General features: G+C 33.2%; 4 protein-coding genes across 6 annotated transcripts; 2 read left to right on the forward strand and 2 right to left on the reverse strand.

Moving 5' to 3' along the window:
• The first annotated feature begins 5,926 nt into the window (after positions 1-5,926).
• On the forward strand, positions 5,927-6,433 carry LOC122610817 (MLP-like protein 34). Its single transcript, XM_043783772.1, has 2 exons — positions 5,927-6,083; positions 6,294-6,433. Exons 1-2 carry the CDS (start codon positions 5,954-5,956, stop codon positions 6,431-6,433), a joined length of 270 nt encoding a protein of 89 aa, XP_043639707.1. The 5' UTR covers positions 5,927-5,953.
• A 2,801-nt stretch (positions 6,434-9,234) lies between these two features.
• On the forward strand, positions 9,235-10,046 carry LOC122580570 (kirola-like). Its single transcript, XM_043752842.1, has 2 exons — positions 9,235-9,421; positions 9,530-10,046. Exons 1-2 carry the CDS (start codon positions 9,235-9,237, stop codon positions 9,799-9,801), a joined length of 459 nt encoding a protein of 152 aa, XP_043608777.1. The 3' UTR covers positions 9,802-10,046.
• An 891-nt stretch (positions 10,047-10,937) lies between these two features.
• On the reverse strand, positions 10,938-14,660 carry LOC122579167 (triadin-like). Its single transcript, XM_043751279.1, has 2 exons — positions 14,420-14,660; positions 10,938-13,373 (listed from the first exon to the last, which is right to left on the reverse strand). Exons 1-2 carry the CDS (start codon positions 14,594-14,596, stop codon positions 11,226-11,228), a joined length of 2,325 nt encoding a protein of 774 aa, XP_043607214.1. The 5' UTR covers positions 14,597-14,660; the 3' UTR covers positions 10,938-11,225.
• A 1,020-nt stretch (positions 14,661-15,680) lies between these two features.
• On the reverse strand, positions 15,681-21,207 carry LOC122609815 (titin homolog). Of its 3 annotated transcripts, none has more exons than XM_043782755.1 (4): positions 20,832-21,207; positions 16,496-19,483; positions 16,301-16,384; positions 15,681-16,146 (listed from the first exon to the last, which is right to left on the reverse strand). In XM_043782755.1, the coding sequence occupies exons 1-4, from the start codon at positions 21,102-21,104 to the stop codon at positions 16,018-16,020; spliced, it is 3,474 nt and encodes a 1,157-aa protein (XP_043638690.1). In that variant the 5' UTR covers positions 21,105-21,207; the 3' UTR covers positions 15,681-16,017. The 3 variants fall into 3 exon arrangements, with proteins under 3 accessions (XP_043638690.1, XP_043638691.1, XP_043638692.1); XM_043782756.1 differs by having other exon boundaries at positions 15,681-16,143; positions 20,832-21,204; XM_043782757.1 differs by having other exon boundaries at positions 16,496-19,530; positions 20,832-20,889.
• Positions 21,208-24,469: the final 3,262 nt, after the last annotated feature.

Raw genomic sequence — 24,469 nt, forward strand, 5'->3', positions numbered from 1 at the left:
ATAGCAATGACCTTTAAAAGTTTTACTTTATAGCAATAAACTCTCATTTATTGTTGGATTACTCCAACACCGATGGCAGCGGTGTTGGAGGTGGAGGTGGTTTCTTCTTGATTTCTTCAACTTATTTAGAATTTGTCGGCAGTCTGTTCGAGATCGAGCTAACTTCTGGACCTCCGCTATCTGGATATATGTCATATGTTGACGAACTATTCTTAAACGGTCCAGATCCTGCTTATGAAACTCTCGTCTCACCTTGAACATTCTCAGGATCTCCCTCCGCCTAAAACGACGACGTTTTGACATCTAAGTTTAGAGATTTTCAATCTCGAGATATATGAAGAAGAGCTAGATCTATGTCTCCTTTAACATCTTTATACACAGCCTTTCAGCTTTTCAATGCTTGAAATAGGAAGAGACTCAACGGAAATCAGTAAAATCAAGCTGAATTTAGCTTCAGAAGAAAATGACGAGAAGAAATATCTTGCCATAACCGAGACTGAAACGGAACCATGTCATTTTCTGGGGAAAATGACACGGTTGATTAAAATTACATAATAAATAAAAATAAAATAATGCCATGTCATTAAAAAAAGCTTCGTAATTAAAATGTCCACGTCATCATGTACACGCGTCAAATGTTACTATTTTCGGGAATAAATGAAATTTATTGCTAAAAAATAAAACTTTTAAATGTCACTACTATTTTCGTGAATTAGTCAAAAGGTGCTTTCTATTTTATGCAGTTATCTTTATATATATATAGGGGAGCCTTATTTTGAGAACCCATTTTTTTGTAAGAACTCCTAATATTTTTATTGGATCACATGTTTTTTTTGTTCATTCACATGTGAAACGTTATAAAAAAATATGTTGCAGAAGAAATTTTTTTTCAAAACCTTACATATAGCCGTTTGTCACATGTGAACAGAAAATGTGAACAAATTCATTCACAAGTTCATAAAAAGCTACTTTGAAGGTTTCATAAAAAAGTTTCTTCTACAACATACCTTTTTATATCATTGAATGAGCAAAAAAAACATGTGAACAAGTATATTATCTAAGAGTTCTCATGGTTCTTACAAAAAAAAATGGTTCTCAAAATAAGGAAACTATATATATATATATATATTCATTCCCTAATTATATCAAACAATAAAATATATTCTCTAACTAAATACTCATCTCTCTTCCCATTATTTTCATTGTTTAATACGTTTTCATTGCCAAGGTTCCCTCCTACCAAATATCTCTTATGCTAAAATATTAACATATTATTATGTTAAAAGCGTCAATACTTTTAGTTTTAAATGACACTAATAAAATATTTTGACATAAACTATATTTTATGATCAATTTTTATCGTTATACATGATCAACATTTTTAGCATAAGTCTTGTTTACATACTGAATAAACTAAGAAAATTATATACTCCGTAGTTCTTAATATTTGAAGTAACATTGTAAAAAACTAAAAATAAAATAAAATTGAGGATCAGAATATTTTGATTCTTTATAACATAACTATTTTTTTTTATTCAAAACACTTGATATAATTGATAAACCTTTAATATTATCTTCAATAATTTTAATAGCAACTGTTAGTAAAAATGAATAGTAAACTGAATTATTTTGTAAATAAGATAAATGGATTGTGAATGTAACTAAATATGATAAAATGTTTATGTTATTTAAAGATTTTGTAAAATATCTATGTAATGTAATGAACTATCAAATCCTGATTATTGGATATACCCAGATATATGTGGCAACCATATAAGTTGCCACGTATAGGTTTTTGATTGACCATGTACATCCAATAATCGGAATTTAAAAGTTCATTACATGATCTGTACACAACATAGACATTTTGTCATAGTTAGTTACATTTATAGATAATAATCCCTAAGTTAAATATATTCGTAAATAAGCAATTAATTCCATTATCCTTTGTTTTCACTTTTCACACCCACTGACCCACCAAACCAAACAATCTACTTAACGTCTCAATATCTCATAAACTCATACTTTAATTCATGTTAGCCCATCACAATATCTAGTTCAATCATGGCCCAAAACCCAAACAAATTAACAGAATCCGGGATTCCGGGCCCTCCTTATTTGTGGTCTTCCGTATCCATCCTGGAGCAAAGAATCAAAGATAGCCTATACTGTTTCCGTTTTATTAAACCTTTTTTGTGTTTTGTTTAACGTCAAACTGTCGTACTTCTGATCTTAAATTAACTCGAGCGCTTAGGATAAAAGTTATGACTTACACTTATAAATACTTCCGTCCCAAGACTTGAACCCAGACGGGAAACCCAAATACCTTATTATCTTCTTAGTTAACTTCATATATATTTTATGATCGCATATGACTATGAGGAACAAGAAATGTAAGAAATAAATAGTCGTATTTTTATCCAAAGACAGAAAAATTACTTTTAAAATACCTTCTGCCATTTTGCAAGGAATGGAGATCAATTTTTTTGTTTTTTCTTATATAAAAGACTCGATATAAAACACAATGTACAATATATACCTCTAATACATGCTCTATAAATATACCAATAAAAATAAAGTATTATTCAATCATTCTTTTCATTGCATGTGACATATCATTTAAGCGTTTTAATTTATAAATTAAATTTTCTAAACTTTTATTTGTGATTACTTATCAATACTTTTATTTCATTATAACATACCAAATAACAATTTCTTACTAAGCACCAAGGTGTAACCACACAACTTATGTAACAATGACCCCCAAAAATTATATCACGTATTAACTCAAAAAAAATTTTGAAAAGAAAAAAACAAACACCCAATATGCCACAAGTCACAACCCAAATTCCCTTTTAAGATGGACCATACGACCCTAAGAATTACACCCCGTAAGCACACCAATTTCATCTCATCCACCCTTTCACCATTACACAAGTTTTAATGCCACACATTTTTGTGACATTAAAAAGGTTATCCAAACAGTAAAAAGTCATAAGTTTCGTGTAATATTCTATAATTAAGATCTATGTATCTTTAATTTGAAAATTTAAAAGATAATCGTAAAAATTATTAAAATACAAGTATATCTATATGTAGAAGAAAAACGCCATTTTGTCCCAACAATCTTATTTTCATGAAATGGGTCTAAAAGAGTTGATGTAATATGTGACAAGAGTAGCAATAATTTCGGTGAATATGGCGACTTTTAGTCGATAGTTTTCCTTGAAATGTCGGGTAAAAGTGACAGTAATGCACCTGAGTACAACAATTCGAATAAGGTCAAAAGGAACAACGTTAAGAAAACATGATGACGTACTGAAGTACCGCTTTGAGAGGTCATTAACAAAATAACGTGACATTAATTAGAAGACTTCGTTTAAAAACAAATTTTTGTTATTTTCGAATATTCAGTCGGGATACGAGGAAACCTCACAGTTTAAAAGTGAAACCTTGTATGTATTCTAGACAACGAGATGTTGACAATGAGTCAATACAAATATTCGGAGGAAAAAACCCCATGGTTTGCCATCACTGAGCATCGAACTCAAGACCTTAAGTAAAATCGGAAGTGACTCTGGCCAGCTGGGCTGATCATCATTCGTAAAAACTAGATCGTATGTAATTGATCGATCTTATATTGAGATACCACAGTGACATCCAATTGGGCAATATGCGGAGCTCGAATTACGTATGATTGCGATGAAACTCAAGACTCTCAAACCCTCCCCCTCTTTCCCAATAATCCCTTTATACAAATGTGGTAAGTGGGATTTGAACTTGATGAATAATTCCATCAAAAGTTTTGTCAACAAATCTTAATGATATGTTGGAATAAACATGATTCGATTCGAGTCATAAAATATTTCCAATCATCCTGTGGAACTTGTAAGAGCATGAAGCATAATTGCTATTGATTTCGGGTTTCCATAGCAAGATGATTGAGTAATAATGGGATGATTTCGGCTAATGTTATGCACGAATTAGATGAGGAAGATACACGAAAATTAGTGAGGGATTAGTGTCTCATTAACCTTAACTTAGGGTTCATGACTCTCTATTTATAATGAGAGTAATTACACATTCAACCCCTTTGGTGTTTAATGTGTATAACATTAGTCCTCATAGTTCCAATCATCTAATGGGAAACTCTATACTACGTCTCTAAGAGTAAATAAGCCCATTATATATTTACTAGACATAGGGATTTCAATTATCGTCAATTATCATATCAGGAATGATACATGATCAGTGACGGTCACACTAACGTTGTTCCAACATGATACACCTGAATATTTTTTTATACATATATTATAGGCAAATTGACACACAAGTAGCAACTTACACGTTTTTGAAAGAAATATTTTACCAAATTTTCAAACAAAATTTTATCGTTTTAGTAATCAACTGGATTCGAAAGATACATATAACAGTTTTAAAATCAACATCGACCCCAAAATGTTGACTCTTATTGATTGTTTAACCATATTTTATTTATCCGGAGACACAATATGCATGTCAGTATATGAGTCTCCATCAGAGTTTAAATTTCGTTCAAATTTCATTTTTTACGGAGTAAATTTTATCAAAAAGATGTCAGTCTTTCGGAAAGAGCAATCATGAATATTTTAATGTTTTATTTTACTTTAACCATGGGCATACCAAAAAATAAAATACAGTCTTTAATTAGTCCAATGTATAAAACAAACTACTCATCCTCCTTTTTTAATTTACAGTTCCGAAAATATCTAAACTATCATTCCTTTTTATTCACTAATTTAAAAATACCTCCATTTAATATACTTAGCTACAACATAAATCACTACTTAATCCTTAAAAAACTTACACTATCCTCCTTTACATTAAGACCACCCACATCCCCAACCTTTTTGGAAGGTGGGTCACTGAAAATATTTTTAAAAAAATGAAAAAGTCACTTAAAATAACAACTTGGTTGGTGGCTTGACTTAAAGGAGTTACCCAACTTTTGCCACTTGTCATTATGCAATTAGTTAAGATTTATTTATAAACCTTATTGGTTTGTCTTTTAGTTGATCGAGTTATGAATGTGGGTAAAAGATTGAGTTAGGTTGAGTTGTTTAGGTGGAAGAAAGAGAGAAATTAATTTTTTTATTAAAGGTTGGGTTGATGTGGGTTTGGAGTGTGGATGGTCTAAGTACCTTTACATTAATAAACACGCGACCACCGCCGTCACCCACCGCCTCCCTTGGATTGTGCGGATATTCATCTGGCGATCTATAAACTAAAATTATAAAATTACATGGAGTAATTGAACTGTTTAAGAAAGTAAGATTATAATTAGGAAAATGATCGATTAATGTGCCTAAAATATTGGCATAAAATAAATATTGATGTTAGAAATATTTATCATCCCAAAAAGGGATTGATTTAAGTAGTCTAGTCATTTTAGCTTTACGTTGGACAATTTGGAGGATTAAAAATGATAGTATCTTGTCGAGTAAATCACCGTCCCTTTGTTTTGCCATCAAAGAAATCAAATGCATGAGTTTTCTGTGGCTCTCCAACCGCTCAAATAAAACCGAAGTAAAATGACCTCAGTGGAGTAGTTTCAATCTATAAGCCCCTACTTTTTACTTCTGCGTTTTATTCGATTTTATGTTCAAAGTATGTATTTGTTCTATTTCCTTCTCCTGGTGTGTACTCCACTAGTTTCTCTCAATAACAACAAGTCTCAAATCCCTGTAAGCAGGACATAAGAGAAGTGAGACGTAAACAGTCTTTACTAGCTTCTCGCTAGTTTTTAAAATACAACATCCAATGTTCTGGACAAAGAAAAATGTAAGTAGTCGGACTCTACTTTTTATGGTAGGGTAAAGCAGGCCACATCTATAAATGGTTATGGGGTAAAGTAAATTATTATATTCACCATCTCAATATCATTCTAACTTCCAAGTCTTAATTAAGAAGAGAGATGTCATTGACAGGCAAAAGAGTTGCTCAGATTAAGATCAAGGCGAAAGGTGATGTTTTTCAAAACTGTAAAACACACGATGGTGAAACTGGAACTGTGGGTTGTGTCCTTCACTGGAACTACTTTCATGGTATATAATTATGACACACACATAATAAATATGTATACTTATACATATATATTTCTTTAGAATTATTGTGAAGTCGATCGATATATTTGATGTAGTATGTACCAACAACATATATAACATAAATTGTATTTTGACATTTTATGTATTACAGTATATATTGTCCACATGAATCCAAGAGTTTAACTTCCATTATTCTATGTTGTTTTGCAGATGGAAAAAACTGTGTGGCAAAAACGCTAATCCTTGACATCGACGAGGAGAAGAAGTTAACCAGCTTTAAGATCGTTGAAGGCGATTTCCTAGAGTTGTATAAAAACTTTCTCATATATCACATGGACCGTCGAGTATGAAAAGCTAAGTCCCATTGTTTTGAGGATACCATGGATCAAGTTAACTACTTTTCACATTAGACCAACCTTTATATCTTTCAACTCAATGGAAAAAAACTTTGTAATCTGTAAAAAAAATATAATTATTTGTGACATTACATAGTCTTAATAATTATATTTATACTATGGTTGATTTATAAAAACGACCGGTTAAGTGTGATTGTGCTTAATTTAAGTACTTTTTTTTCTTAATATTTTGTATTTAAAAATTCTTAAATTAACATTTCTTCTTTATTTACTAGTTAAAATATTTTCAGCTTATATATTTATAATAACATTAATTAAATTATTTACAATATACATCATTCAACTCTTAAAATAACTACACTATCCATTTTTATATAAATTAACTTTACATTAATTACCATATCACCCGCTATTGTCGCTGTCATCATCACTCCATTGCGTGGTACCCGTCTAATAATAGAAAATATCATTAATATTGGCTTGATCTTAAAGGAATCTTTAACCAACATTTCTAACATAATCTTTCCCCTTGTAACCAAAATGTTTGACAAAATCTTATCCTTTTAGATGTTAACTGATACGACTAATACAGATTTGTCACAATGTCACATTCATACAATAGTTTTATGAGCTTTTGGAAATTGTTATTGTTCACTTAAAATAACTATCGCATTGAGTAACTAACATAAGAAAAAATTTATCTTGATATATGTTGATTTATTTTCTGATTTTTTTTTTTAGAACATCGAACAAATTTACTTCGAATTAGAATATTTATCGTATGACTAATTTGAACTAATTTTTTGTCTAATTAGATCATAAAAAGATGGTTATATATGTATTTGTAGTGGTGCTATTCAGGTTATCGTCAAACAATATAAAAGATGATCTAATGTCTTTTTTAGTCATTATACGAGATTTTAGACCCGTGTCCAACAGACCAACACTGGACACGGGATTTACGATATTATCAATATTAGATTTTCATACATTTAAGTCATAAAAGCTTATAATTTTGAAAATACATGGTTCCAAGTGTTATAGTTTGCAAGTTGTAATATCATAATCACAGGTTCATCACTTTCATTATTAGCTGAAACATATTGCTAGAATTGTTTGTCATACTCATCCCACAAGGCACATGTTATAATAATTTCTCTATCATATAAATTTTTGAAACCAGTTTTACTTATAATGTGATATTATTATAAAAGATAATTAAAATATAAACATGTGATCCTGTAGTTGCCATTCAAGTATATGTATTTGATCATTATGCGGGTCTATAACACGAATAGGTTTATTTCCAATCATCTGTTTTATGATAATTAGATAACAATTATGATTGTTTTCATATTCTTTGATAACAATTAGGACTCTTGATTTGAGTGACAATTGTAACTTAAAACATTAATACACAAATCTAATATATAAAAAAAGATAAAATTATATACCTTTTTTATTGAGAGATTATGTTGAAATTTTTTTTAATTAATTGAATGATTGTAAATTTTAAAAAAATTCTCTAAAGTTGATAGATAAAAATAAATATAAATTATGTATTCAGAATTAAAAAGTGTAAATTATTGATGGAAAACAAAAAAGTGTAAATTAATTAGATTTTTTCTATAAATTAATATAAATACAAATATATTAATATATTTGGATAATGATTATTAGGATTTTTAATTTATAGTTTATCTACATGATGACATAAGCGATAATCAATTTGATAAAATCGAACGATTTGATTGGTTAATAAGTAATTAGTTCAACTGTCTTATAGTATATATTAAGATATATATGGTGTGTTTTCAAGTTCATCGTCGTACAATATAAAAAATATGTCAAGCAAGCTAATCTTTTATTTTCTTTGTGAATCAATAAAAAAGTAGATGTATTGTCAATCAACCACTGGGTTAAACCCTAGTGGCCAGGGGTGTTTCACTAAATCTGCTATGCGGGACCCTGGGGGAGTTTACTCCAAGGTCTCGAGTTCGAGCCTCGGTAGGTTCTCCTTGATGGTATTTTCTAATAAATGAGTTGATATGGTGAGAAAAGCTATTTAAGATCCGTTTAGTACGAGATCTTTTCGTTGTGCGATTAACATATATCATACGCGTCTGAAGTAAAATTCACATGTAAAAAAAAAAAAAAGATGTATCGTCAATCAGAGCATGTAATAGATATTTTAGTCAATATTGAATCATGGTTCAGGGGCAATCTAGGGATAAAGCGAAGTGCATAACCGTTCTAAGATCCGATTTTTGGGGGCCCTGAATATTTGTTATATATATCCATACATATAGCTTTTTTACTTTGGAGTTTGCTAAATACGTGTTTAATGTGCATAAATTGTTTGTACATATACTATGAAAAACAGGGGGCGGACTTTTAATATGGAAGGTACAAGTTTTTTTATGCACGTTAAATACAACCCTTAGCATTTCCCTTTCTCTTTTACTAATCAACTATGTGCATTTTGATCGGGTAATTATGAAGTCATAGACATGCATATTTGGTTTTTAGGTATGTCGGGTAGAATCTTGTTGAGGACCTTCCTTTGATGTATTTTTTTTTTCTCTTTCGCAAGTTCTTTATGCCTTAGCTTCGGCTCTTAGCTATGGCCTTTTTTTTTCTCCGACTCAACCTGAGCCCATAACTCCTGAGCCCATAAATCCTCAAGGCTACCCTGTACGTGGCTCAGTGGGTGTTGTATTAAGGGTGGGCCATCTATATATCTTAACTATATATAAACAAGTTATTGCCACACTTGTTTTCAAGTTGAGAGAGAGATGACATTGAGTGGTAAAAGAGTTGTTCAGATTGAGATCAAGTCCAAGGGTGATGTTTTTCACGAGCTATGGAAGGCAAATCCACACCAAGTTCCGAGCTTGACACCAACCACCATCCAAAATTGTCAAACCCATGAGGGTGAAGTTGGAACCGTGGGCTCTATTCTTATCTGGAACTATTTTCATGGTAAACAATATATATATATAGTAGTATATATATATATAGATTTTTGCAGATATCGATTTGTAAATACATTTTGAATCAACTAACATTAGGCATGACATGTGGTTGCAGATGGAAAAGACAGCGTTGCAAAAACATTGATTGAAGACATCAAAGAGGAGAAAAAGTCAGTGACCTTTAAGATACTAGAAGGTGATCTGCTGGAACTATACAAGACCATTGTTATACATGTTCATGTAGACACATGTGGTATAAACCATCTTGTGACATGGACAATCGAGTATGAGAAACTGGCACCTAATGTTCCTGATCCAGATACACTCATGGACTTTTACAGGAAAATCACTAAAGACATAGAAACTCACCATCTTGGTCAAAAATAAATAGTAAATCAAAATCAAGTTCAAATACAACACCAATATATATATAGGTGACGTACCATAAATAATTGATTTTGAGTGTGTTTGATGTTTCATTACCTTAAGTATGTTTGATGCTTTCGTTTGTAAAAATGTTTGGGTTACTTTTATAATCAATTTGGGTGCTTGTGGGTGAGGCCATGATGGAGTTTCTAAATCTGTGGATTTAAAATTTGTCATGGAATCGAATAATGGCCGATTAACAGTAATTCTCACTTGTTTCCACACTTACAAATTCACAAGGTTGAAATTGATGGTTTCATACCATCATAATCACTTTACGAATATTTTCTTTCAGTTTCGTGTGATAAAGCTTGAATCCATTTTCTTTGATATTTCCTGTGTTATTTTGTTTGAATCGTAAACTCATCATCTATACTTACTCTCTGTGATCGATTGGGGCATGGTTATCGGTCTCATACACATTGCAAACCAAAGGACAGTGATTTAAAAATTATATACACCATCATAGTTAAAAGGAGTAGAACAAAGAAGAAGATATAAATGGATATGGACATATGTCACTTAGAGCTCCCACAATGCCACTCCAAAAGTCCAAAGCCATGTCCCAGACTCTCGGTCAGCATCGGACAAAGATATGGCAAGGACTAATGACTAATCCCCCAAACTATTTCCAATGCCAATACTAGTCTAGGACCCACCACTTATACCACTAATCCTTTAAACATCCATACACACTCAATAAATAAACCAAGGACACCACCGTCTCTAGAGAGGCGGACACACCAAGGACGAGACACACACAATGGTGTGCATCCGTCCTTCTTTGGAGGACACGCAAAAGACATGGCGCTGTGAGAGCTCTTATCATTTATCTGAGTTTTAGAAGTTAGTCCCTTTTCTCACACTATCATAAATGGAGCGTTAATGGGGAAGCAGGTTTTACCAATAATTTTTTTCCTCCAATTTAAATTGTTCCCACATTTTTTCATTTTTAAACAGAAGTTTAAAGATTAAACTTAAATGTTACCTGTAAAACTAATACGTTGAACCTTATCTGATTAGTCCATTACATGACAGTTTCCTGCCAAATAATCATAATCATAATATATATTCTACAGAGAAAGGAGACAAAACACTTTCCTACCTAATAATTATGTTGCCTTTATAAAATCCTTCTTTATGGAAACTCCATAACTGTCCAACTAAAAAGTTGTAAACGACCTATTAATAACAATTAACCTAAACAGTTAATTCAAAACTCTTTTAAGACGGTGGGATAAAAAATTACCATGATCATGACTTCATGCAGCGCAAAGAGAAAACTATGTTACCTATATCTCCTGCATTGAGCTTGCCTCCTGGTTCGTCGATCAATGCATACCTTAAACACGAGATTTGGTCTCTTCTACTCTAACGATCTGGTTTTATCTTCTTCTTGCTGCTCTTACTGGATATCTTATACTTGCCAAGGCATTTTTCTTTGGTTTATCCTTTTTATTTGTTGATTCATATTTTCTGGTAACCTTATCCTCATTTCGTTTAGGCTTAGCACTCCTATTTCCAACTCTGACCTTCTTAAATGCCTGCCGACTTTTCTTAGGAGGTCTACCACGACCCTTTGTCTTCGGTTTGAGCTCCTTCAGCTCATCTGGTTGCTGATCTTGTTGAGTATTACCTGCCTCCTGCACTTGTGCTGGTTTAACAAGTTCTACCACTGGCTTCTCCAAACTTGGACTTCTTGATTTCTGTTGCGGTTCCACTTCTGTGTCAAGAGATTCCATTACTGTGCTTTTCTTCGAGCTTCTTAGTTTTGATCGCTGATTGTTCATTATAGTAGATACTGCACTTGGTACCAGTTGTTTTTCTTCAGACAAATGCTCAACAATGTCAAGCTTACCCTTTGGCATATTTGCATTACCGGGAGACCCGGTTAACTCTAAGCCTGCTACCACATCTCTCTTTAACACCGACTTTAATAGCGATCTTGTCCAATTCTTTTTCCCCTCTTGTTGTAACATGTGATTGGAATTAGGAGATTCTTCCAGTTCCAGAATAGGAGGGCTCTGCTCCATATGAATGTCCTTCGAATTAATGCAACCAATATTATCAGAGTGCAATTCTAGAGCTATTTCAACATCCTTATTTTCTTCTTGAATTTGTGTATCACTTGTTTGTACACCTATACTTGTTTGATCAGACATATATTTGCAACCAGAATTATCAGAGTGCACTTCTAGAGCCATTTCAACATCCTTATTTTCTTCTTGAACTTGTGTATCACTTGTCTTAACTTCTATCATCCGTTTCTGCTCTTGTGATGCAGCATCAGTGATTTCTTTATCTAATTTCAAGTTCGCCTCACTCAACACTAGAAGTTGAGTCTCCTTGTTTTTCTTGCTGCGCTTACTACTCCTTGTTGGCATTATCTTCTGCTTCTTATTCTTCCTCTTCTTTGTTCCTATTTTCTCCTTATCGTTAGATAGCTCTACAGATTGATCTTCACTGCCAGTGACATCAGAATGTTTAATCAACAATATTTTTTCTGTTTGGTTTTGTTCTGTTGTATTTGCACAAACTCCACCGTCCCCCAACTCTTGATCTATACACACATCATGTTTTTCTTGTTCATCAGCCACCTCATCCAAGGCTTGAATAGCCTGATCTTCTTTTTGACAGACTTCAACATCCTTATTTTCTTCTTGAATTTGTGTATCACTTGTCATAACTTCTATTATCTGCTTCTGCTCCTGTGATGCAGCATCAGTGATTTCTTTATCTAATTTCAGGTTCGCCTCACTCAACACTAGAAGTTGAGTCTCCTCGTTTTTATTGCTGCGCTTACTACTCCTTGTTGGCATTATCTGCTGCTTCTGCTTCTTATTCTTCCTCTTCTTTGTTCCGCATGTTCCTATTTGCTCCTTATCGTTAGATAGATCTACAGATTGATCTTCACTGCCAGTGACGTCGGAATGTTTAATCAACAACATTTTTTCTGTTTCATTTTGTTCCGTTGCATTTGCACAAACTCCATCCTCCTCCATCTCTTGATCTATACACACATCATGTTTTTCTTGTTCATCAGCCACCTCATCCAACACTTGAATAGCTTGATCTTCTTTTTGACAGACTTCAGTTATATGTTTCAATTTTCCCTTTTTCTTATTTTTTTCATGGTGCTTATTACTGCTTATCTTTGCCGACTCCGAATCCAGCCTACTCTTTTGTTTCTTACCTTTCTTATCATTCCCACTGCTTGTCTTTCCCAACTTCAGATCCTGCCTATTCTTCTGCTTCTTACCGGACTGGCTGCTTTTCTTCCCTGTTTCTAAGGTTTGCAGCTGCTTCTCAGGTGTAGTTGCAGAGACTAGGTCAGAATCTGCATCAACAAGCAAATAGCGTTTTTTGCGAGTCATACAAATCTCTTTAAGATCACAAAGCTTCTCGAGGTGATGTTTCAGCAACGCCGAATGGGCCCAAGGCAAATCAACATACTCCTCTTGTATGTACTTGGATATTGACTCCTCACTAGAACCACCTGTCTCGTTCAACTCTTGAATCGCCCTATTAATCATCTGCATCCACAATTGACCACGATAAAGTTAGATAAGCAACAGCTTATATAACAATAATAACATTTTATACAGGCATCCAATATCCAGATGCATAATATAAGCATATATGTACGTATTCTATCTCGGTTTCTTAAGCTGAAACCAAATTTGACATAGTTTGTACAACGAGCCTACTACTTCTAAGGAAAGGAAGAGCATAGTCCATCTAAAACTGGAGTTATTTATGGTCAGATAAAAGATGTATGAGCTTACATATTTGAACTTTATAAAATAGAAGTCCAAAACTAAACTTTCAACCAAATTAGAAAGAAAAAAAAAAGTATACAGATTTCAGAATCTGTCCTGATAGCCATAAATTTACACAAACACAACTTCTCATGCATTTCCTTGTTAACCCGAGCATAGAACCTCTCCGGTTTCTTTTAGTGACCAAGTGTAGTTCACTTTTACTTTGGACTATCGTTCTCCCAAAGTAAATTTTATGTACGGAAAGAAGAGTATGAATGGGTTCTCAACTCACGTATCTTCTAATAAAGTCGACTTTAAAAATTTCAACAACAGAAGTTAGAACAATTTCCACTACAACGACATACCTTCAAAAAGTTCAAACTTGCATCCAATTTACAATTATGGATGTATTGTTCTTTTTCTTTTTCTTTTTTAAAGGCAATATATCCACACACCATTATCGCATATTCACACGTTAGTCTAGCTGAGACTAGAACCGACAAACTTATGTTCGTTCAATCACCTCCCTATTCCCAAGGCCAGTTGGTACATAGCCTAGGAGTTCATTACAAGCTTTATAATATAATAAAGTATAAAGCTTTCTTGTTACACTATCACACGAAAACAAACGGAGGCCGTATAAAGGCAATCTAACCAGTATAATTAAATGGCCTAATCGGATGATTAAATGTACATTATATGTTCAACCTGACTTAATCCCTTAATTACATTAATGCCAAAAAAAAAAAAAAAAAAGACACAGATAAGCTATAAAAAAAAACAGTGAAGGAAAAAAGGAAAGAATGGGGTGTACTTACAGCAGCATAAGGAGGGTGATTAGGAGTATGAAAATCAGTAAAGAATTCTGAAAATTGTTGGTTAATTAAGGTAGGGTAATCAGTAGTAGAATTTTGGGGGAATAAATTAGGGTTTGAATGTGCAAATTGAATTAGGGTCTCTTTAAATCTGTTCATTGCTGCTGCTGCTGGTTGCATATTGTGCCCTTATCTTTTATTATTATTATTACGAAATTGACGAGTGTTTTTATTTGTTACTGTATTTCATTAGTATTTCATTCATTCATTCATTGTATCTATTATGATGTTGAGGTTAGACTGAGTAATAAAATGGGAGTGTTTTCGGCTGCAGTTTTTGAAACGGTTTTGGGGGCAGAAGAAAGAAACAAACTCTGACTGCGCCTTTAGTACGGAATATATATTTTTTTATATCACATTTTATTTCAAGTTTTTTTATGAAATTATTTTTTAGTTGTGTATATAAAATTTGCATGAATGAATGGATGGATAACATTTTTCTTTTTCGGGTTATCTGGGAATGACGATTTTTAAAACTCAGATGTGGTGTATGCGGTTTAACCAGGATATCCAGTAATCATTTCGAAACGATTCCGTGGCCACCACTTAAATAGAACTTGAACCGATGATGTGTTGTAAAACAATACCTGATATTAAGTCATTGCAAATTCTTAAATCCTTTTGAGATGATTATGAACTAAGTAAAGATATTAATTCTATTATAATTAAAAAATGGCTTTTTTTAACAACTGTTAACCTTATGATTCTTCACTTATTCTTCCTATTAAACTATTTATAAATTTAGATATTGATTTATTGAATTTATTCACTTTTTTTTACTTTTTAGTTTGTCATATAGGCTATGTAGTATGAATTATGAAACAAAAACCTAGACCTAAACCAAGGATACATCTATCAGTTAAGCTAGCTTCATTTGCTTTCAAGATATATTTAGTTCATTTGCTTTTAAGATATATTTAGTCCGCATATTGCATGCCCGACATTTTTTTTTAACTTTGCATGCCCGACTTTAAATGCATGTTATTTAGTCCTCTCTACTCACCTACTTTTCACTCCCATTCTTTCCACTCCATCATGCAAGAAATGCCTGGAAACCTTTATCTATAGGGTGATCTTAAGTCAGTAAATTCTATTCAACTTTATGAGTAATTTTTCAACCACAATCTATTTCCATCGATAAATACTCATGAGATAAAAACACGGATTTTACTAACAGCCCCAAACTCATTATAACATGCATAAAAGCAAAACCCTCAAAACAATGATCATGATACACTAATCAAAATGGCTGAACAGCAATCCCCTACAATGTACATACATCATCAACTGCACTGGCTACATTAAGATCAATTTTCCCCATACTAATTAATATAACACAACATTTAGCACTTGTACATCTAACCGTGTTAACAGTTATCGGGAAACAACATGCTAGTTTTACATACATGGGTAGATAAAATAATCATACCTTCGAACCGGCAGTTAGCTGAGGCTTCAAAATGTTGAACACGCTCTATAGTTAATGTAAATACCACAAAAATGTTAACAACTATCAACTATCATTCTCGCAGTCTTGGGGATCATAAACCTCTACTCCTAGTCTTCCGCGAGTTTGACAATTGCTCAGCTTCAGCAATTTTGGAATTCCTCGTGGAGGGCCTTGAGCCTCCTGATTGTTGTAATTGCTCTTTAGAATGATCAGGACCCTTCTTAATAGCAAATTTTGAAGCTTTAGTAGTCCGAAGTGGTATAAAATACTATTGGCATAGTAAATTAAGAAACAAGATCTGTTTTATTTAACTTTAGGCTGTTGATGTTGTTGATAAATATGAATAATATTGTCAATTCTATAGCATGCCATACCTCAGTTTTTCCAACTGCTTCTGGAACTGTTTTATGATTCCTCTGGCTTCGGCGGACAGGAGGTGTCACTAGGTCAAGTTGGTTCTTTAAGCAAAACAATTATATTAAATACGACATGTCAATAACTAGAAATTAGATACTTATGAAAAAAAAAAAAGATTTAAATTAGTGAATTGACCATAAACGGATGGATACCTGCGTATTCGGAATTGTCTCTTCATACGTGCAGCTAGACCTCAGTCTTTTTTTCAATGGCAGCCTCTGCTTATATTCTTCCTGAAGCACTGCATTGTCTAGTCCTTCATGTTGAGGGCGCAGATCAGATGCTAAAGTTTCTTGCATTCCTATCTGATCCTGGTGCACTTCTGAGGTTTTACATTCCTCACTGTCCCCTTCCACTTCTGATCCAGTTTGTGTTATCACAAAATCCTGTTGGCCAGTAGATACATCATGCACTGGTCCATTATCTTTCTCTTCTACATTGTGTGGCTGTTCTTGTTGAAGTTCATCTTCAGCAACTTTAACTTCTCCTTGTAGCTGAACTTGTCCTACGACATTCCCTTGTTGCTCATGCTGCTGAGATTTGTTCTCTTCTGTGCATTGGTCTTGTGGCTGAAGATGCTTTTCAGAGGCAAGTTGTTGCTCTTCTGATACATTCTCTGTGACACATGTCTGTCTAGCTTGTGTTTCACTTTGATGCATCTCTTGATCTTGTTGCACTTCAGTACCAGTTACGGGCACATTTTCTGTCTGATTTCCTTCTGTTCGTTCTCCCTGCTGAGTTCTCTCTTCAGCTGACTTGGCTTCTTCATTTTGCAGTCGATCTTGCCCACAAGATCGAAGGGGACCTCTATTCCTTTCAGTGCATTGCTCACGTGAATGATTTAATTCTTCACTTTTGTTGCCCTTGTTGGGTTCTTCAGACCAAATCTGTTCCTTAACTGTATCATCATGCTGCTTTTCCACACCAACTATTGATGGTACTTCACATTTCATCATCACCACATCTTGCTCAATAATCTCTTTTTCCACTTTGTTACCATTTCTGTGTTGTTCTTCGGGTTGAATTTCTTCTTTCACTGTATCATCATTTAGTTTTCCCACACCAGCGACTATTGCGTGTGCTTCACATTGCATCATCACCGCATCTTGCTCAACAAGAGTTTGATCTTCTTGATTCTCTTCTTCCAGTTTGTTACCTTTTTTATGTCGTTCATCAAGTCGAATTTCTTCTGCGGCTGTATCGTCATTTAGGTTTCCCGCACCAGCACCTATTGTTTGTGCTTCACATTGCATCATAACCACATCTTGCTCAACAGGCGATTGATCTTGGTTGGCTTCTTCCAAGTTGTTACCTTTTTTGCATCGTTCTTCAGGTCGAATTTGTTCTGTAATTGTATCATCATTTAGGTTTCCCACGTCAGCAACTATTGCTTGTGCTTCTGATTGCATCATCAACACATCTTGCTCAACAAGCGTTTCATTCTCTTGGTTCTCTTCTTCCAGTTTGTTACCTTTTTTGCGACATTCATTAAGTCGAATTTCTTCTCTCGCTGTATCATCATTTAGGTTTCCCACACCAGCAACTACTGCGTGTGCTTCGCATTGCATCATCACCGCATTTTGCTCAACAAGCGTTTGATCCTTTTGGTTCTCTTCTTCCGGTTTGTTAACTTTTTTGTTTCGTTCATCAGCTTGAATTTCTTCTGTGACTGTATCATCATTTAAGTTTCCCTCACCAGCACCTATTATTTGTGCTTCACATTGCATCATCACCACATCTTGCTCAACAAGCGATTGATCTTCTTGGTTCTCTTTTTCCAAGCTGTTATCTTTTTTGTGTCGTTCTTCAGGTCGAATTTGTTTTGTAACTGTATCTATATTTAGGTTTCCCACACCAGCAATATTTGCCTGTGCTTCACATTGCATCATTTGCACATCTTGCTCAAAAATCGTTTGAACTTCCTGGTTCTCTTCTAGTTTGTAACCGTTTTCGTGTTGTTCTTCAAGATGAATTGGTTCTGTAACTGTATCATTATTTAGGTTTCCCACACCAGCAACTATTAGTCGTTCTTCACATTGCATCGTCACTGAATCTTGCCCATCAGCCGTTTGAACTTCTTGGTTCAGCAGTTGATCCTGTTCTGTACTTTCATTTTGTTGTTGCCCCTGGACGTGAAATCTTTTATGAGTTTCATCCTTGCTTTGTCTTTGCGACTCAACTTGTTCTCCGCTCATGTCATTTTGTTTCTTGATAATATCAGACTTCTGGTTTTTTATTGGCCAGGTTTGTTTCACATTTATTGCAGTTTTTGCTTCTTTCTGTTCGTATTGTTCAACTATTTCAGTATCACTGCCAATCATCTCAACATCTTTCTCTCTAGCGGCATTATCTTCTATCCCAGTGACCTCGTCACCAGACTCGTCCTCAAGAAGGTCTCTCTCAAATTCTGTTAATTTTCGTACTCTCCGTCCAATCCACACCACGTTATAGTGTTTTCTTTTTTGACCTTGCTCTTTCGTTCCTTTCTTAGCTTGTTCACATGGTAGACTTTTTTCATTACAAACATCATGTTTCCTTCTTCCTGACCTCCTCACTCCTACACTTTCTCCCTTGTATTTTACATCTTCATTCCTTTTTCCGCAAACATTTTGACCTATGATCACTTTGGTTCGACCTTCAACTAAGAACCCTGTTTCTTTCTCCTCCTCCTCTTTGTCTTGACCCACTTGCATCTTCTTGGGTGTTCTACCCCTACCCCTACCTCTACCCCTCACCTGAACTGTCTTACCCCCTCTTCCCACGGGATTCTTTCTCCTCTGCCTCCTCCTCTTTGACTTGGGCCTTTCATAAGAAGGTCCACAGCTAAAGCTAGTACTGGATGAAGTTGGGCTAGAGTAAACACTAGTTGGTGAACTAGAATAAGAGCTTGACATGGGGCTTGAACAAAGGGTAGGAGCAGGTGTGGGTTTAGTAACTGATGATGGACATAGATAGAATCTGTTTTGTTTCATGGTAATCCTTCCTTTCATGTGAAGATCTTTCAGATGATGATTTAAAATGGTAGCATGTGCCCATGGCAATTCATGGTATTCCTTTTTAATGAATTCTGAAATGGCTTCCTCGCTAGTACCGGTAGCACCACCTTCTGCTTTCAACTCCCACAGGGCTGTTAATATCATCTATACAATCCACCACGTGATGTATATGAATTAGCACTCTGTTCAATCTTCAATTAACAAGCCAATGACATAAGTATAAACCAAAAGAGGATTGGGATGGAAAAATAATATAGGAAAGTTTGAAAAAGACGCAACTTTTCTACAGATTTGGTTTGACGACTCATTGTATGATCAACATATATTTGCTTCATTTTTCTGTCTCTACTACATTATAACTACTTTTATGTTATGATCTAATACAATGGGGACTAAACATATCTGCCGTGACTTGAATGAAACCTCATACACACAAGTTCAAGAGAAAAGTGTATTGGTATATATTACCTACTATACATAAACAGTTTACTTCTTCCTTTAACAGTCTGGGACGTCCTTTAGACAGAATGCATAACTGCCCAAAGCTAAATCAGCCAACATGCAATTAATTAAACAACGTGGGTGCATTTTGAACTCCCTTGAAGATTTGGTATATCGTATTTATAGAATTTTAGAAACACATCTATATTCGGCAGCATTTATAGCTTTGCTGGAGAAATAGGTAAGAATTCTGGCAACATTTAAATGAGCGTGTGTCATGCATATATTGGCCTTCAACATATCCAGTATAAAGAATGCAACTTGTTGAGTAAATTGATAAACCCACAAGCAGTGGATCATATCATCTGTTGTATACAAGATTACTCAGTTATCCCCGGAGTTGCACATTTGTCTAGAATGACCTCATAAAGCAATTTCCTTGTTTCAACCAAGAGACGACAAAACTATACAATCCTAACTTATAACAGCAACCCTTCCCCAACAACCAATTCAAACGGCAACATAACTGCTAGTACATGTCAGGCTTTTACAATTTGGGGTAAAACAAGGATCTTTTTTATTAGAACCAAATCAACGACACCGGAAAAAAACAGCTTTATGTTATGCTCAATAATTAGGCGATGTTCGTGTGTTACTAAACGATTCTTTATTTACTTACCTAAGGATTTTCCAGCTAGCACACATACATTGTATATTCCAATCGAGTTATAACCATTTTCTTAAAACTTTCTCATTTTATACTTTCTGTCCCGTGTATCTCTCCACCTATGTCGAAATGGTCAAACATTAGATTCCTAATTGTTAGATATAAATATAATCTAGTATAGTTGGCCCAACCCAAACGTATAGAGTGATACAATACAGTTTAACCTCTTTAATTTATTGCAGCATTGTAATCATATTTGGCGCATATACATAAAACAATACTACTAATTAACAATCTAAACGTATAATGTTTGTGTGTGTATAGAGATAGATAGATAGATACAGGGCATGCATGGATGAATGGTACATATAGTGACAAACTTACATCGGAATAAGGAGGATGGTCGGGGACGATAAGCTCGTCGGGGAAAATATCATCCAAGTGTCGTTGGAGAAGCGATTGATGAGCTGGCAACATTCCTGCTGCCAGCTTCAAGGCTAGTGATTTCAAGTTATTCATGTTCTGGCACCCACCGCTACTAGTATTCGATTGGCTGTTATTATTAATGGATGAACCATCGTCGTTGTTGCTGATTATATCGGGTGGAGTGTCAGGGTTATTTTGCGGTGGTGGCGTAACGGTGGTGGTGGGGTCCATGGTGGGTGGGTGGTTGAGTGAGCTTGTGTGTCTGAGAAAATTTGGGGGAAATCTGGAAAGTGTTGTGAGAAAAATGTTGACTAGTGTTTTGTATGTTGGTAAACTTTTTTGTTGTCTTTGATCCAAGTAGGACGCACGTGAGAGGTTTTATTTTACAACCCCCGAAATCCAGCGCATGCGCTTTTTTGATGTATGTAGTTGTTTGTTTCTTGTCTTTTTGCAAAATGAAAGTAAAAAGCCATCAAGTAAAAGTAAAAACGCCATTCCAAAATCCAAAAAAAAAAGTTGCCTATTACTTGCTTTCAGTAAATTAAACAATTTTGAAATATGGTGTCAAGATCTTGAGAGAAAGCCAAAAGTCACCGAATGAAAAATAATATTAAGAAAATTATTTTTTTCAAACAAAATACTGATAAAATTGCATCATCGAGTGAAAAAATGAAAAGGCCGGGGATCCCACCTGTCCTTATAAAGATCCGCCCATGGTGTCAAGGGGTATTTGGAATTCTTTTATCATGTGCAAGTTATCATCAAATAAAACAGAAGTTTGATAATGTTAGTATATGCATTGGTACTAACAATTTTGACACGAAACATATTAATATGACACGATATGTTTTTAACAGATTTTGTGTTTGATCTTAACACGTTTCGTGTCTTAACAAGTCCGAACCTGTTAAAACATGTTAAGACCTGTTAAGGTTATACATATATATAAAATACTAAGAATTGATTATTATTGTCGTTATATAATAGTTGAGATTTGTAATAGTTTTTGTATCGTTAAGGTTTTTTTAATATTAGTCAAAAATTCTATAAAATATATGTTAACAGGTTTCTTAATAAGTCTTAATAGGTGCACTTGTTAATTTTTGTGTCGTGTTCGTGTTTGAAAAAAATGACACGATTTGTTAACAGGTCGTGTTCGTGTTTGTCCTTAACAGTTTCGTGTCTTAACAGGTTTCGTTTAACCTGTTATGCCAACCTTAATTATTGGGATATGTATTAAATTGTCTTTTAAAACTCAATATTTTTCGTTAGCGTATTTATTTTTCAGAAGGATCAGAATTATAACTATTTAACCAACTTAGTGTTTATTGTTTAGTTTATTTAAGTGTGGAAAGGAAATGAGATCAGAGGGGGGAAATTATAAAATGTATTTTAAGATTTTTTTAAGAGTGAAAATGGAAGCAATGAAGATGATTAGAGGGAGAAGTGTAGTTGTTTTTTGTTTTAAAAGTTTTTCCCTCATTTTTGAGGTGATTAGAAAGGAAAATTTGTCTTCCCTCTCCTCATGTGTTTGGTAGGAGGAATTCAAAGAAGGCTAGTCGAAATGAAGTTAATTTCTTTAGTTGCTCAAAGGGAAATAAATTAAACGGGTTATTTTTAAAGAAATATTTTTATTATATCTCATATTTTCATCCAACATGAGTTTCAAAGAACGACATATAGTTAGACAATTATTTTTTTCCTTTTGAGTTTTTTAGAGTTGTTTATCTCCCAAATGAGATTATATAAAGTTGCTTGAATTTTTAAAGTTTGTTGTTAAAAAAGATTATGCCTTTTAATATTTTTTGGGTGAATATTTCCATTGTTAAAATTCTTCATCAATTTTCATTTCTCTTTATTTTGTTTATTTGTATCATTTTATTTCTTTGAATTTCTATCTACTAAACATACAACCTCATAATATTTATTTTTAAGAGATCAAGTTTGTTATATAGGAAGGCACAAAATACAATAGATACATTAATACAATATACATAACTTATTCCTAACTTAAAATGTTGTTAATAAATTCATTCAACACATTTACAATTTATTAAAATATTGTTTTACTGGCTAATCATCCCGGGTTCAACCCGGGTTAACTTATAAATAAATAAATCGAATTCTACCCGGGTAACTTTAAAATATGTTATCATGTTAAAATGTATGATAACAATGTTAAATAAATTGAAAAGTTGTGACAAGTTATTATATAAATAATGTAACTAAACGGAAACAAAACTTGTGTAGCTGTACACACATGTTGAAACACATACGGGTGGTAAAAACAAAAAGTAAAACATATATTAAAAGACACCATAGTTTCGGCCTATTATAACGGAAATTAAGGTGATTAAAATCTTACATAATAGTGTGAACATTTAATAAAAATCTATATTAATGAGATATATTTAAAAAAGGTAGGATATTTTAAATTTTAAATCAATAAATTATGATGATGTCATAATTAATTGAAAAGATGCATGAGAATACACAATTTTTGAAAATCTTAGATCATCATAATCTTTATTTAATTATATAATTCAACAGACATTTACAATTTATTAAAATATTGTTTTATTCCTAAAAGGATACATATATCACGTTAGTTTGTATATCTGACATATATATTAAAAGAGAAACCTTAATTTAGAAATAAAAAAATCTAGACCTTTAGATGAAATTCAATTTTTAATTAAAACCCTTAGATCAAATTGCTTATGTCATTTGCCTTTTATAAATTTAATTTAATTTAATTCAATATATTTACTTAGATATAAAAATAGGCTGAATGTAACCATTATAAAAAAGGAGTAGAATCTTTTGTTGTTTAGGTGCATGTTTTATATATTTTTTTCTAATCATATTATTTATTTATTAAAAAACATTTTTAATTTTATTTTTGATTTCATATTTGTTTTTCTTTTAAATCTTCTTATAGATTAATACTATTAATAAAAATACGCTTTCTTGATTTATTAACAAATAATGATTGTTTCAAAAAACTATGTCGATCCATCTTATAACTTTTTTAATATTTGATTTTCTAATAAGTATTAGTAATTATATTTCCAGTTGCTTAATTTGTGTCAAGTAATATTATGATACATCTTTCATCATAGTTTATTTTCCGTATTTGATTTTCTTACAAATAATTAATAACAAAATAGTTTTGTATTGGATTATGGTTTAAATTAACCTTATGTTATGAAGTATAAGTATACACTTGATGATATATGATTAAGGTTGAAAAACATGGCTGTTATTGTTTAGAGCTAAGTGCGCCGAAATAGCTCATAGGAGATATTGTGACAAACAGTCATTATCGTGATATAAAAAATGTATGAATATTATACATCAACTACACATTAGCATAATAAAGATTACATATTTGCTTCCATATCACTATATACAATATCATGGCAGATCAACTTGTATTCGATAATGGCTGACATCGATGCCTTCAAGGAATCTTAGAATATTTGGGTTAAAATTGTCTTGGCTTCAGTGAAGGAGATTACATGCTTGTGGATCATAGGCCTAAAATCAGTTTCTACAAAACCACTACTATTTGCATATCTTAACTATTTTGTGGA

This window comes from Erigeron canadensis, chromosome 8 (assembly GCF_010389155.1).
Source record: "Erigeron canadensis isolate Cc75 chromosome 8, C_canadensis_v1, whole genome shotgun sequence".
NCBI lineage: Eukaryota > Viridiplantae > Streptophyta > Magnoliopsida > Asterales > Asteraceae > Erigeron > Erigeron canadensis.

Bases quoted from the DNA above. Each gene is read 5' to 3' on its own strand.
- LOC122610817 (XM_043783772.1), top strand. From the start codon at position 5,954: ATGTCATTGACAGGCAAAAGAGTTGCTCAGATTAAGATCAAGGCGAAA. The intron at 6,084-6,293 runs GTATATAATTAT...GTTGTTTTGCAG, and splicing joins TCACTGGAACTACTTTCATG to ATGGAAAAAACTGTGTGGCA.
- LOC122580570 (XM_043752842.1), top strand. From the start codon at position 9,235: ATGACATTGAGTGGTAAAAGAGTTGTTCAGATTGAGATCAAGTCCAAG. The intron at 9,422-9,529 runs GTAAACAATATA...ATGTGGTTGCAG, and splicing joins TATCTGGAACTATTTTCATG to ATGGAAAAGACAGCGTTGCA.
- LOC122579167 (XM_043751279.1), bottom strand. From the start codon at position 14,596: ATGCAACCAGCAGCAGCAGCAATGAACAGATTTAAAGAGACCCTAATT. The intron at 13,374-14,419 runs GTAAGTACACCC...TTGTGGATGCAG, and splicing joins ATCACCCTCCTTATGCTGCT to ATGATTAATAGGGCGATTCA.
- LOC122609815 (XM_043782755.1), bottom strand. From the start codon at position 21,104: ATGGACCCCACCACCACCGTTACGCCACCACCGCAAAATAACCCTGAC. The intron at 19,484-20,831 runs GTAAGTTTGTCA...TGGATTGTATAG, and splicing joins ACCATCCTCCTTATTCCGAT to ATGATATTAACAGCCCTGTG. The intron at 16,147-16,300 runs GTATGGCATGCT...TTTGCTATTAAG, and splicing joins AAGCAGTTGGAAAAACTGAG to AAGGGTCCTGATCATTCTAA.